General features: G+C 55.7%; 1 protein-coding gene across 1 annotated transcript in view; it reads left to right on the top strand.

Moving 5' to 3' along the window:
• CCDC92B (coiled-coil domain containing 92B) overlaps positions 1–5,458 on the top strand; it is a 28,782-nt gene extending 23,324 nt beyond the window's left edge. The window contains exon 4 of the mRNA XM_016931189.4: positions 1,247–5,458. Within this exon, the coding sequence (XP_016786678.1) occupies positions 1,247–1,836 (590 nt within the window). The 3' untranslated portion in view covers positions 1,837–5,458. The remainder of the gene's footprint in view (positions 1–1,246) is intronic.
• The last annotated feature ends 9,777 nt before the right edge of the window (positions 5,459–15,235 follow it).

The raw sequence follows: 15,235 nt of genomic DNA, 5'->3' as shown, positions 1-15,235 counted from the left end.
GTGGAGCTTGCAGTGAGCCAAGATTGCGCCACTGCACTCCAACCTGGGCGACAGAGCAAGACTCCATCTCAAAAAAAAAAAATATATATATATATATACAAAAATTAGCTGGGTGTGGTGGTGTGCACCTGTAATCCCAGCTACTTGGGAGGCTGAGGCACGAGAACTGCTTGAACCCATAAGGCTAAGGTTGCAGTGAGCCGAGATTGCACCACTTGCACTCCAGCCTGGCGACAGAGCAAGACTCTATCTCAAAAAAAAAAAAAAGACGTGATAAAATGCCCTATGGAGGAAACAAGGACACTGACTCCCTTCCTGTGCACACTGGCAGCTCTTTCAGTCCCTTGCTCTCTGGACTTTTACACAAGCTGTTCCCTCCGTCTGCAGCATCCTTCTCTCTTGTCTTCACTACTTAACTCCTGTTTATCCTTCAGATCTTAGCTCAAGTCTCTTCTGCTGGGAGGACTTCCCTGATTAGGTCACATTCTCCAGTTACAGTCACAGCATTGACTTTCCACATGTCACATTTGCAACCTCACACGTATTTGTGATTATTTACTATGTCTCTCCCACTATGCAATAAGCTTCACAGAGACCGTTTTATTACGCGCCCTATCTCCAATACCTAACACAATGCACAAAGTCAGGGCTCCACAAATTATCTGTGGAATGAATAAAGGGCCAGGAAGGGGTTTGCACTTAAGCTGAAACCTGAAGAATTAGAGACCAAGCAGAGGGTAGAGTAGGTACGAGGGCGGAACAAGGAAGGCCACTGAGCCGACGCGTGGGGAAGGAGGGGGGGCGCGGTAGGACGTGCAGGTGGGGACGTGGGGAGGAGTGGGGCTTTGTTTTGTTTTTTTGTTTTTGCTTTTTGAGACGGAATCTCCAGCCACCTAGGCTGGAGAGCAGTGGCGCGATCTCGGCTCACTGCAACCTCCGCCTCCCCGGTTCAAGCGAGTCCCCTGTCTCAGCCTCCCGAGTAGCTGGGATTACAGGCGCCCACCACCACCACGCCCGGCTAATTTTTGTATTTTTAGTAGAGACTGGGTTTCACCATGTTGGCCAGGCTGGTCTCGAACTCCTGACCTCAAGTCCATCTGCCCATCTCGGCCTCCCAAAGTGCTGGGATTGCAGAAATGAGGCCCCGCGCCCGGCCTGGGGGTTTTGTTACACGGATCTCTGAGCCGTGCAGGTTCTGTTCCAAGCCAGGGGGAGACCGTCACCTCTGGCCTCTGCCCGGTTCCAGAGGCGGCGTCCCGGGAGCTGGAGAGCAAGTGCCGCGCGCTGGAGTCGCAGCTGGAGGCGCGTGCTGCGGCCAACGCGGAGCTGCGGCAGGAGGTGGCGCAGCGCGAGGCGCTGGTGTCCGCGCTGCGCTGCAGCCTGCGCACCGAGGAGCGCCGCTTCCTGGAGGAGCTGCGCCGCCGCAGCCACCGCGCCACCGTGCTGGGCACCGAGCTGCAGAAGCACACCGAGGCGGCCGCCTACCTCTCCTGCCAGCTGCACGCGGCGCGCCAGAGACTGCAGGCCCCGCGCCCGGGCCCCGGCGCCACCGCCGAGCCCAGGCCACGCCGCCGCGCACTGCGAGCCCGCCGCCCGCCTGCTGCCCACGAGGCCGCCGCCAAGGGCCCCGGCCGGGACTGGGCCGCCTGGGACCGCGGGGCCGGCGCCCTCGACGACGCCGACCCCATGCCCGACCCCGCGCTCTTCCTCTATGCACGCAGGCCGCTGCGGCCCAGCGCCCGCAGCCCGCGCCAGCCGCCTCCCCAGGAGCCCCCGGACCGAGCCGGCCCGCAGCCCGCGCCCAGCCAGCCCAGCGCGCCCGGCGACCCGGAGTAGGCGCCAGGCTGGCCGGGGTGACACGGGACGGACGGGGAGGGCCGGCCAGGGACGCAGCTCGGGCCCCGCAGGCAGGTCCCGGGTCGGAGGGCAGCCGCTCCTCCTCCAGGAAGCGGGGCGAGGCGGCCCCGGCTCCCCCCAAATACCCGAACCGCCAGCCTTTTGTACTTCCCGACGTTTCCAAAGCTTCGAGCCCTCTCCTCGCGCGAGAGTTCCTCCGCGGGGCCGAGCGGGGGCACCTTCTCTACCGAGAGGACTCGCCGTCCCGATCCTGGCCCGGTCCCACCTGCCTGTGAGACAGGAGGGGCGGGGGCCACGCCCTTCCCCGGGAAAGCCGACAATCCTTGGCGGGGTGGGGAGGGCTGGGCTCGCCTACGGAAAGGGACGCAGAGTGGCATTGGCGCCCCAGGCCCTCTAGCTCCCCCTCCCGCCTCCCCCACCCCCGCGCCGACGCCCTTCCCGCCAAGCCTTCTTCCTCCCCAGGAGAGGCCCAGGCTAGGGGCTGGTCCTTCTACCCCCACCCTGACCCTGCCGATAGGTCCTTGCAGGTGAGCACGGAACACTTTAGAAGACACGTCCTCCCAGAGCCCCTGGTGGGAAAAGTGCGCCTGATGGAAGCCTAACTTTTGGAGGGTAGCATCCATGGGCCCTGGGAGAGGATTACAGAACCGCCTGGTTGGCCGGACTTGGTATAGAGCCGTCTCCAACTCAGCTCTTCCCGAGTCGCCACCCCCCTGGGTATGCAGGGACTGGGAGCTGTGCTGGGGAAGGAAGGTGACAGGCCTGCTGCCGGCCAGGCTTCTGGAAGGCAGGAGCTGTCTTCCGCCTCAGGAGGCAGCCCCAGGCGTTTTCCTGGTCCTGTTTATTGGTGCTAATGTTGCTCGGCTTCCTAATCAGCTGGCTGCACCCAGAGACAAGAAGAGAGCCTTGGCTGGGCGCGGTGGCTCACGCCTGTAATCCCAGCACTTTGGGAGGCCGAGGTGGGCGGATCACCTGAGGTCAGGAGTCCGAGACCAGCCTGGCCAACGTGGTGAAACCCCGTCTCTACTAAAAAATACAAAAATTAGCCGGGCGTGGTGGTGCGCGCCTGTAATCCCAGCTACTCGGGAGGCTGAGGCAGGAGAATCGCTTGAACCTGGGAGGCAGAGGTTGCAGTGAGCCGAGATCGCGCCACTGCACTCCAGCCTGGGCAACAAGAGCAAAACTCCGTCTCAAAAACGAAAAAAAGAAGAAGGGCCTGGCTTCTTGGAAGTGGCGGCTACTGATAGGAGTTTGGGTTTGGGTTTGCTGGGGGGATGGTGGGAGCACAGGTTAGTCCCCATCCTGGCCCCCTCCACGGATGCCCCTAAACCTATCAGAATCTGGCAGTGGCGGGCTGCTCAGTTCCCTGCTGTCTAGCCTGGGGAATGGCGACGTGGAAAGGGGAAAGCCCCACCTCCTAACGCCCCTTCTCCCAAGCTCCCCGTCCACCACCAAAGGCAGGAAGGACAGTTTCAGCGCAGCTTATTGCCCCCACCCCCAGCCCAGCCTAGAAGGAAACACAAACCCCTCCAGCCCGTGCCATCCCTCCGGTGTGGGTCCTGCATCAAGTCCTAAGTGCCTGTGAGGTCTTCCAGGGGCTTCGAGGGGAGGACGTGGGGCAGGGAGAGGCCTTTGCCTCCCTCACAGACACCCCTTTCCTGACAGGTCCTGACCCTGGCTGAGGCCACATATTCTGTCACGCAGGGGTCTGGGAGGTGAGCAGAGTCAAGCTCTAGGGGTGACGAGCTCTTCTCCCATCACAGCCCCATGAAGAAGGGGGAGTCCCAGATCACACCCCCTTTCTCTCCATTTGTTGGAGCAGGAAATTGGCAAGAAGTAGAAACCAGTGAGCGAGCGCACTCAGGGCCAAGCAATGTGCGGCTCTCCCAGCTGACGCCACTCGGGACTGCCCAAGACCACTGAGCAATAACCACGCCTGGTCTGGGGTGTCCAGCTCCTGGGATGCAGATGGCTGAGGTTGGGGCACCCTTGGGACAGTGCTCTCCAGTCCAACTTGGGCCAAGAAGGTGGCCTGGGGTCCTTGCTCTGCCTGCCCCCACCTCTACTCTCTACTAGTCCTGTGGTTGCGCCTGTACCATCTCTGTCCCCCCTCAAGTGTGTGTAACTCACTGCACCCCTATTCTGTCCCCCTCCCTTTCAGAACCTGTCTTGTGTGCGAGGGCCTCACTCCTCTCTCGGAGGTGCCCAGAGGACTGTGGGAAGAAGGGCAAAGTCTCTTTCCAGAGGAGCGCGCACAGACCCTCATCTCCCACGACCACACTTTTGGGGTGAACAGGGTGACTTTGTTAGGTCGATTCTTCTGCAGAGATGGTGAAGTACTCTATCTGCCCACCCACCCACTAAAAGCCATAGCTCCGTCCGCCTGGCCTCCCCCCAGCTCTATAGCAATAGCCCCCTTCCCCCTTCCCTCCTGGGCATCCAGGGTGTCCAGCTAGGGGCCCCCACCGCACTCTGGTCCCAGGGATCTTCCAGTGGCCTGCCTGCTTCTCCCGAAGTGACCCCATCAGCGCCACCCAACTCCCATCCCTCTTCCAGCAACCACAGATAATGACAATTGTTTGTGAGGTGCTTGGAGATCCCCTAGATGAAAGGTTCTGGGTGCTGGGGCAGCTGACTCACTGACTCTCAGCTGAGGTGCTGGAGGTGCCTGGGAAAGGAAATAAGGCAAGCTGGGGGAGCACCTGTAGCAGATACAGGGTTCCAGTTTTCACAGAAATTCCCCTCCTCGCCCTCCTGGAAATAATGGAAACCCCTCCACCCGCCTGCACAGAACCCTCTGTGCAGCAGAACGAGACTGGGAGCTGGAGTGCATGGCCCGCTCTTGGCCACAGGGGCCCAACTCTCCTCAGCCTCAGGGCCCTGGAGAGGCCCCACCCTCCCTGGGTCTGGCTTGAGAGCCCACTTGGCCAAAGGGAAGCCTCGCACCCCCATGCGCTCCTGGCCCCTGGAATATCTTGGTGACTAAGAAGGGAAAGGATTGCATTTATCTCTCCTCTGCTGCACGAATCCCCATTGGGAGAGAGAGAGTGTTGAAGAGGACACTCAGGTCCCTAGGCGGAGCTCCTGCCACACCCCAAGTATGGACAGCTCCAGGACACAGAGCTGCAGGTGGGGACCTCCCCGTGCTCTGGAAATCAGCCAGGGAGCACTGGGCAGTGCGGTTTGAGGCTCTGTACCCCTGGCCCCCACAGCTCAGCGACAGCACCCTCTAGCTTGGGGGACTAGTCCAGGGCCAAAATGGGATAACCCTTCCCCATATAAGCAGTAGGATGGCGTCCCCCCTGGTGGAGAGAGGAAGGAGGCCTAGAGGGTGTGGGGCAGCTTCTCAGCGCGGGGAGCCAGGGGTCTCCAAGCACCTTCTCCCGGACATGCCAGCCTTGAATGGGGGATGTGCAGGGCTTCAAACCCACCTGGCAGGAGCCCTGTGGCAGGGCAGAGGGACCCTGCTCCAAATTCTCTGTTGGCTGCGCTTTTGTATCCAATGCTTTTCAGAGTGTATTCACTCACCCACAGAAATAGAGCCCTGTGCTTTAGGGGTGACTGTCATATGCCTTATTCTTAATAAAATCTCTGAAAAACACGTGAGTCCAATCTCTTGCATTGGGCACTCAGCCCCACCGCACCTCGGTTCTTGCAGGTGTGGGAAGAGCATGTGGACGAGCCAGGAGGTGGTTCAGGGTCAGCCAGGGGGTACGACGAGACCAGGAGCTGAGACTCTGGGGTCCCCTCAGTAGATAACACCTCAGATGGGCCGGGCGCGGTGGCTCACGCCTGCCATTCCAGCACTTTGGGAGGCCGAGGTGGGCAGGTCACTTGAGGTCAGGAGTTCAAGGCCAGCCTAGCCAACATAGTGAAACCCCATCTCTATCTAAAAATACAAAAATTAGCCAGGCGTGGTGGTGCATGCCTGTAATCCCAGCTACTCAGGAGGCTGAGGCAGGAGAATCCCTTGAACCCGGGAGGCAGAGGATCCAGTGAGCCGAGATTGCACCAATGTATTCCAGCCTGGGTGACAGAGTGAGACTATCTCAAAAAAAAAAAAAAAAAAAAAAAAAAAGCTATTCCTCAGATCAAGTATAAGGCACCCATCTGAGGTGTCCTTGCCCTCAGCCAAGCCCTGCCCCTCTCTCCATGCCACCCCAATCCAAATGAACAAACAGAATCTTAGATCACAGGCTCCTGACTAGAGTGGAGAGGAGAAGATTGGAAGGGTCCAGTGCCTGGAATTGCCCACTGTCCTTTCCCAGAAGGAATCCTGGGTTCTGGCATCTTTGGCCATGCTGGTGCCCTGCCCCGCACCTGATCCAGCTGCAAGAAGCCCCGCATCCCGGCAGGAGCCCTATTCTTCTCCTCCACTAAAGAGGGTTATCCTGGGACTGCAGCTTTAGGAGCTCAGCGCAGCCAGCACCCATGAGAACTCAAGCTGGTACATTTTCAATGCAGGTCTATGTTGGGGATGACTCAGAGAAAAAGGCAGCAGCTCTGTGTTCTAAGGACACAGGCGACCAAAACCAAAAAAAGTGGCTTTGCTTGCAACCCTCCTGAAGGAAGGACCCATCTCTTCCTTCCTCCTGAAGGAAGGACCCAGATGGAAGGACCCATCTCTTCCTTCCTCCTAAAGGAAGGACCCAGATGGAAGGACCCATCTCTTCCTTCCTCCTAAAGGAAGGACCCAGATGGAAGGACCCATCTCTTCCTTCCTCCTAAAGGAAGGACCCAGATGGAAGGACCCATCTCTTCCTTCCTCCTAAAGGAAGGACCCAGATGGAAGGACCCATCTCTTCCTTCCTCCTGAAGGAAGGACCCAGATGGAAGGACCCATCTCTTCCTTCCTCCTGAAGGAAGGACCCAGATGGAAGGACCCATCTCTTCCTTCCTCCTGAAGGAAGGACCCAGATGGAAGGACCCATCTCTTCCTTCCTCCTGAAGGAAGGACCCAGATGGAAGGACCCATCTCTTCCTTCCTCCTGAAGGAAGGACCCAGATGGAAGGACCCATCTCTTCCTTCCTCCTGAAGGAAGGACCCAGATGGAAGGACCCATCTCTTCCTTCCTCCTGAAGGAAGGACCCAGATGGAAGGACCCATCTCTTCCTTCCTCCTGAAGGAAGGACCCAGATGGAAGGACCCATCTCTTCCTTCCTCCTGAAGGAAGGACCCAGATGGAAGGACCCATCTCTTCCTTCCTCCTGAAGGAAGGACCCAGATGGAAGGACCCATCTCTTCCTTCCTCCTGAAGGAAGGACCCAGATGGAAGGACCCATCTCTTCCTTCCTCCTGAAGGAAGGACCCAGATGGAAGGACCCATCTCTTCCTTCCTCCTGAAGGAAGGACCCAGATGGAAGGACCCATCTCTTCCTTCCTCCTGAAGGAAGGACCCAGATGGAAGGACCCATCTCTTCCTTCCTCCTGAAGGAAGGACCCAGATGGAAGGACCCATCTCTTCCTTCCTCCTGAAGGAAGGACCCAGATGGAAGGACCCATCTCTTCCTTCCTCCTGAAGGAAGGACCCAGATGGAAGGACCCATCTCTTCCTTCCTCCTGAAGGAAGGACCCAGATGGAAGGACCCATCTCTTCCTTCCTCCTGAAGGAAGGACCCAGATGGAAGGACCCATCTCTTCCTTCCTCCTGAAGGAAGGACCCAGATGGAAGGACCCATCTCTTCCTTCCTCCTGAAGGAAGGACCCAGATGGAAGGACCCATCTCTTCCTTCCTCCTGAAGGAAGGACCCAGATGGAAGGACCCATCTCTTCCTTCCTCCTGAAGGAAGGACCCAGATGGAAGGACCCATCTCTTCCTTCCTCCTGAAGGAAGGACCCAGATGGAAGGACCCATCTCTTCCTTCCTCCTGAAGGAAGGACCCAGATGGAAGGACCCATCTCTTCCTTCCTCCTGAAGGAAGGACCCAGATGGAAGGACCCATCTCTTCCTTCCTCCTGAAGGAAGGACCCAGATGGAAGGACCCATCTCTTCCTTCCTCCTGAAGGAAGGACCCAGATGGAAGGACCCATCTCTTCCTTCCTCCTGAAGGAAGGACCCAGATGGAAGGACCCATCTCTTCCTTCCTCCTGAAGGAAGGACCCAGATGGAAGGACCCATCTCTTCCTTCCTCCTGAAGGAAGGACCCAGATGGAAGGACCCATCTCTTCCTTCCTCCTGAAGGAAGGACCCAGATGGAAGGACCCATCTCTTCCTTCCTCCTGAAGGAAGGACCCAGATGGAAGGACCCATCTCTTCCTTCCTCCTGAAGGAAGGACCCAGATGGAAGGACCCATCTCTTCCTTCCTCCTAAAGGAAGGACCCAGATGGAAGGACCCATCTCTTCCTTCTGGGGAACTGCTCTGCACCCATCTCAGTCCATGTGTGGGGAGGGCGGACTCCACCCGTGTGGCCCAGGCATGGCAGGTCACAGTGATCGGGCTGAAGAAGACATGCAACTCCATCTGAGCCAACAAGAGTCAATCTTGGGCCTTTTGCTGGAGACATTCATTCAGCACCTCATGTTAGGTGCCGTTTGGTTCAGCAGTGAACAAAGCATGACTATGGAGAAGGACAAACTCTTGGGTGGCTAAAATGGCACCCAAGAAATCTGGCAGGTCATTTGCCACTACAAGGGGTAAGGCTGCCTGAGTATAAAGCTACCACAAGAGAAACAGAATGGCTGGGTGCGGTGGCTCACGTCTGTAATCCCAGCACTTTGGGAGGCCGAGGCGGGCGGATCACGAAGTCCGGAGTTCGAGACCAGCCTACCCAAAGTGGTAAAACCCCATCTTTACAAAAAGTACAAAAAAAAAAAGCCGGGCATTGTGGTGGGCACCTGTAATCCCAGCTACTCGGGAGGCTGAGGCAGGAGAATCCTTTGAACCTGGGAGGCAGAGGTTGCAGTGAGCTGAGATCATGCCATTGCACTCCAGCCTGGGTGACAGGGCGAGACTCCGTTCCAAAAAAAAAAAAAGAGAGAGAAACAGAACAAAGAGATATGGAGACAATTCCAGATAATCAAGTCACTTGGATCCAGCCATGCCCGAAGCTCACAGACTCCTACCCTTTTCTGTTACATGGATCAATAAATCCCCTCCCCCTCCCAAACTTAGGTGTGGAAATTTTTTTTGTTTTTGTTGGTTTTGTTTTTGAGATGGAGTTTCACTCTTGTTGCCCAGGCTAGAGTGCAATGGCACGATCTCAACTCACTGCAACCTCTGCCTGCCGGGTTCAAGCGATTCTCCCGCCTCAGCCTCCTGAGTAGCTGGGATTACAGGCATGCACCACCACGCCCGGCTAATTTTGTATTTTTAGTAGAGATGGGGTTTCACTATGTTGATCAGACTGGTCTTGAACTCCCGACTTCAGGTGACCCGCCCCCTTGGTTTCCGAAAGTGCTGGGATTACAGGCGTGAGCCACCACTCCCGGCTGTTTGTTTTTTTAGAGACAAGGTCTCACTGTGTTGCTCAGGCTGGACTTGAACTCTGGTGCTCAAGGGGATCCTTCCACCTCAGCCTTCTGAGCAGCTGGAGAGTACAGGCCTAGCTAACAACACACACACACACACACACACACACACACACACACACACACACACACGTATATGTATACTCAAAATATATATATTTTGACACAGTCTTGTTCTATTGCCCAGGCTGAAATGCAGTGGCCACGTGGAAAATAACACACCTGGCCAGTTTTTTCCTACTTTTTATTTTGAACTCAGTTTCTTGCTTAAGCCTCTAGACTCAGGTTTGGGCCCAGGATGGGCTGGGACCAGGACCTGCAGCAAGCCCAGGAAGCCTGGCCCAGGCCTCTTCTTGTTCTTAGCCTTTTATCTCCTGGGGCAATGAGGGAACCGAAGGCCCAGCCTTGGATAAACATCTGCCCAAGTCTCTTGAGTCTCATGTACAATTTCAGAAAACGAGAAAAGAAAGGGAGTGGGCGCAGTGGCTCATGCCTGTAATCCCAGCACTCTGGGGGGCCAAGGCAGGCGGATCACTTGAGGCCAGGAGTTTGAGACCAGCCTGGCCAACATGGTAAAACCCCATCTCTACTAAAACTACAAAAATTAGCTCGGCATGGTGGCGCAACCCTGCAATTCCAGCTACTCCGGAGGCTGAGGCAGGACAATCGCTTGAACCTGGGAGGCAGAGGCTGCAGTGAGCCGGGGTCATGCCACTGCACTCCAGCCTGGGCAAGAGAGTGAGACTCTGTCTCAAAAAAGGAAAGAAAAAGAAAGAGAAGGGCGGGGAGGGCAGGGCACAGGCATTAGAGTTCCCCAGACAGACCCCTGGGGATGCTTGACTAAACCTATCCCAGAGTCACAGTTCAGGGTGGAGATATGGAATGTCAAAACCAGATAACTGTTTTGTTTGTTTGTTTGAGATGGAGTCTCGCTCTGTCACCCAAGCTGGAGTGCAGTGGCACCATCTCGGCTTACTGCAAGCTCTGCCTCCTGGGTTCACGCCATTCTTCTGCCTCAGCCTCCCAAGTTGCTGGGACTACAGGCACCTGCCACCACACCCGGCTAATTTTTTGTATTTTTAGTAGAGAAGGGGTTTCACCGTGTTAGCCAGGATAGTCTCGATCTCCTGACTTCATGATCCGCCCACCTCAGCCTCCCACAGTGCTGGGATTACAGGCGTGAGCCACCGCCCGGCTGTTTTTTTTTTTGAGAGGGAGTCTCACTGTCACCCAGGCTGGAGTGCAGCAGCGCAATCTCGGCTCACTGCAACCTCCTCCTTCCGGGCTCCAGTGATCCTCCCACCTCAGCCTCCTGAGTAGCTGGGATTGTAGGTGTACACCACCCATGCCCAGCAGATTTTTTTTTTTTTTTTTTGTATTTTAGTAGAGCCAGGATTTCACCATGTTGGCCAGGCTGGTCTCGAACCTCTGACCTCAAGTGATTTGCCCACCTGGGTCTCCCCAAGTGCTGGGATTACAGGCGAGAGCCACTGTGCCCAGCCTCAGATAACTCTTAAAGATCATCTGTGCAACCCCTTCATTTTACACATGGGGAGACTGAAGCTCAGGGCATCTTGCTGGCGGTTATCCCTTCCTTCCTGGCAGTTCTGCCCATGCAGTTTTGGGGTTGAGGGAGGTGGAGCACTTCCTTTCTAGGGGTTCCCAGAGATTGGCCAGGGAAGTAGGGGACTCTGTGCCGCAGTCGAAGGGATTTGGGTTCCCACATCACCTCTCCAGCCCCCTAGGGAACTGTGCAAAGGCGGGGGAAGTAGGAATGTAGGAATGGCCTGCTGAGTGGGTGTATCCATGATAACAGTAATTAGGGAGGTGGGAGGCTTTGAGCGGGCTAATTATGCAGGCTGGGTCTCAGACTAGATAACCCTCCTCCTTATCTTTATTGCAGGGACCCAAAAGATAGGAAAACTGCAGTGCTCAGGAGTGCCATGAGGTAGCCATGAGGTAGCCCTAAGGACGCCTGCTGTGCAACAGGCCCCTGCGAGGGAAAGGGGAAGGGATCCACCAAAGATAAACTGCAGATTATTTTATTTGTTTGTTTTTGTTTTTTGAGGCGGAGTCTTGCTCTGTCACCTAGGCTAGAGTGCAGTGGCATGATCTTGGCTCACTGCAACCTCCGCCTCCCGGGTTCAAGTGATTCTCCTCCCTCAGCTCCCGCGTAGCTGGGATTACAGGCACCCGCCACCTCACCAGGTTAATTTTTGTAGTTTTAGTAGAGACAGGGTTTTGCCATGTTGTCCAGGCTGGTCTTGAACTCCTGACCTCAGGTGATCCACCTGCCTTGGCCTCCCAAAGTGCTGGCATGACAGGCGTGAGCCACTGCACCTGGCCTTAAACTGCAGATTCTAAAGCTGCTGGGACTGGTTCGTCACTAGGCCCATGGACAAACTGGTCACCGATCCCCATGCTGACCGGTAGGCACTTACGGACGCTCACTGACCCTGAGGAGGACAGGGAGAGGTGCCTCCGCTTGGCATCCTCCGTGGGCTCAGGCTGGTGGGTCTCAGTCAGGCATTATGGAAATGATCTGAAGTTCTAGACACAAAAGTCAAAGCATACAGTACACAAAAGGAGTGTCTGAAAGGAAAGCCAACTGTTATAAATAATGGGGGACTCAGCCAGGCACAGTGGCTCACGCCTGTAATCCCAGCATTTTGGGAGGCCAAGGCGGCAGACCACCTGAGGTCAGGTGTTCGAGACCAGCCTGACCAACATAGAGAAACCATCTCTACTAAACCCATCTCTACTAAAACCCTACTAAACTCTACTAAAACCCTACTAAAACCCATCTCTACTAAAAATACAAAATTTGCCAGGCCTGGTGGCGCATGCCTGTAATCCCAGCTACTGGGGAGGCTGAGGCAGGAGAATTGCTTGAACCCGGGAGGCAGAGGTTGTGGTCAGCCAAGATTGAGTCATTGCACTCCAGCCTGGGCAACAAGAGCAAAACTCCGTCTCAAAAAATAAATAAATAAATAAATAATGGGGGGCTCAAAGGTGAAACCCCAGGCTGCCAGCAATGCTGCCCCCCCCACATCCTGTGGAGCCCTCAGGGCCTGACACCTTCTACAATGAAATCATTCACTCGGTCAACAAATGTGCATTAAGTGGGGTATGGTCGTGTGCACCTGTAATCCCAGCTACTCAGGGAACTGAGACGGGAGGGTCACTTGAGCCCATAAGTTGGAGGCTTCCGTGAGCCGTGATCATGCCACTGCACTCCAGCCTGGGCAACAGAATGAGACCCTGTCTCTAAAAATAAAATTAAAAATAAATAAATGTGCATTAAACACCTACCATGCATTGGGCTCTGGAAAGATGCTGGGAACACCCAGATAAATAAGTTATGGTTCTTGCCTTCAAGAAGTCCCCAGGTCGGCCAGGCGCGGTGGCTCATGCCTGTAATCCCAGCACTTTGGGAGGCCAAGGCGGGCGGATCACGAGGTCAGAAGTTCGAGACCAGCCTGACCAACATGGTGAAACCCCATCTCTACTAAAAATACAAAAATGAGCCGGGCATGGTGACGCATGCCTGTAATCCCAACTACTTGGGAGGCTGAGGCAGGGAATCACTTGAATCCGGGAGGTAGAGGTTGCAATGAGCTGAGATCACGTCACTGCACTCCAGCCTGGGCGACAGAGCAAGACTCCATATCAAAAAAAAAATAAAAAATAACAAAGTCCCTGGGTCTAGCAGCTGGACTCCTCACCCAAGACCCAGACATCCCAGTATGGCCAAGAGGGTCTCAATTTATGCCTATTGCCCCTGTGTCATTATTAATAGGTTCCACTTGCACTCTCAAAAGTGTTCTGGTTTTAATGATAAACTATGCGATCACCTTAACCATAGCACATTGTTATAGGCAATGGTGGAAATAGCTGGGGAAAATGGGAGTATGTGCTGTTAAGACTATGATGGAGGCCGGGTGCGGTGGCTCACGCCTGTAATCCCAGCACTATGGGAGGCCAAGGTGGGCAGGTCACCTGAGGTCAGGAGTTCAAGACCAACCTGGCCAACATGGTGAAACCCCCTCTCTACTAAAAATACAAAAATTAGTCGGGCATGGTGGCGGGTGCCTGTAGTCCCAGCTACAAGGGAGGCTGAGGCAGGAGAATCGCTTGAACCCGGGAGGCGGGGTTGCAATGAGCTGAGATCTTGCCACTGTTCTCCAACGTGAGCTACACAGTGAGATGCTGTCCCAAAAAAAGACTATGATGAAAAGACTTTGGTGGAAGCAGTGTGAAAGCAAGAATCAGTCTGCTTAATGTGTGGTCAGAGGTCAGACCACCAGACTATGGAGAATGTGATCAGAGGATGATTTTTTTTTCTTTTCTTTTCTTTTTTTTTTTTTTTTTGAGACAGGGTCTTGCTCTGTCGCCCAGGCTGGAGTGCAGTGGCGAGATCCTGCAGCCTCAACCTCTTGGGCTCAAGTGATCCTCCTACCTCAGCCTCCTGAGTAGCAGGGACTATAGGCGCACACCACCACACCCAGCTAATTTTTGTATTTTTTGTAGAGATGAGGTTTTGCCATATTGACCAGGCCGGTGTCCAACTCCTGAGCTCATACAATCTGCTCTCCTCGGCCTCTCAAAGTGTTGGCATTACAGGCGTGAGCCACCGCGCCCGGCTTTTTTTTTTTTTTTTTTTTTTTGAGACGGTGTCTCTGTCACCCAGGCAGGAGTGCAGTGGTGCGATCATAGCTCACTGCAGCTTGGAACTCCTGGGCTCAATCTGAGCCGTCCTGAGTGATACTCCCAGCTCAGCTCCCAAGTAGCTGGGACTACAGGCGCGTGCCACTACACCTGGCTTTTTTTAAACAATATTTTTTGTAGAGACGGGGGTTTTGAAATGTTGCCCAGGTTGGTCTCAAACTTCCGAACCCTGAACTCGAGTCATCCGCCTGGCTTCGGCCTCCCAAAGTGCTAGGATTACAGGCGTGAGCCGCTGCACCGCCCGGCGGAGAAGAATCTTACCACTTCTCATCTTCCTTGCTCCCGTTTAAACGCTCACATCACGTCGCTGGCTTTTCTCACCACGTGCTCTCCAGAACAAGGTCGGCTTTCCTTCGCAATTTGTGCGAGGCCCTACCTAGGGCCCTCCCAGCCCACCTCGGGAAGCTGAAGCTTTCCAGTTCTCATTAGAGCTTGACAAAAGCTCCGAAGGTTATAGGCCTCAGGTGCTTCCCAAAGGCCCCCTGCGGCCTGGGCAGGAAAGACCCACCGCGCGCTCTCTGCCTGGAGCACTTCAACTCACTGCAAGACCTGGTCCCAATGTCCCCTCTGCAGCATTCTCTGACCTCACTGTTCCGTCCCCGCCAAGCCCCTGCCAAGTGAAAAACACGAGTTACTGTAAAGCGTCCTGGCTGTGGATGGAGTCAGACCCGGCTCTACCCCTCGCTCTCTGTGTGACCTTGGTCTCGGCCTCCTCCACTGTAAAATGAGGACACCAGCCTGGAGGTGAGGACCCACGGGTCGAGGACGCGGGTAGGGAGCCCGTTCTGGCTCGGGGCAAAGTTTGGCGGGTCCATTCTGACTCTTGATCCCCATTAGCCATGTCCCGCCCTCGCCTCTCGTGCCCGTGCCCTAAGCGACCCTCCACTCCCTCAATAATCCAGCCGCACCCATTCGGCGGGAAAGGGCCTGCCGGGTGGGGAGGGCGCTGAGGGTCACGCGAACACCGCAGATGACAGACTGCGCGGTCATTTAGCAAATTTGCAAAAGAAAACAGGGGATCCTTGGAGAGGGGAGGATTAGCCATGGCAGAACCAGACCAGTGTCCACCCAAGGTCACAGTGCCCGCCCGACGGGCAGCGAGCGGCAGGGAGTCTCCCCGAGGCCCCGCCCCGCGAGGGCGCCCAGCCTCCCTGGGCCTTGAGTCAGAGTGCGTTGCCTT

Source organism: Pan troglodytes, chromosome 19 (genome assembly GCF_028858775.2).
Source record: "Pan troglodytes isolate AG18354 chromosome 19, NHGRI_mPanTro3-v2.0_pri, whole genome shotgun sequence".
NCBI lineage: Eukaryota > Metazoa > Chordata > Mammalia > Primates > Hominidae > Pan > Pan troglodytes.
Note: the sequence above shows the minus strand (reverse complement) of the source record. Positions and strands in the feature narration are given on the sequence as shown.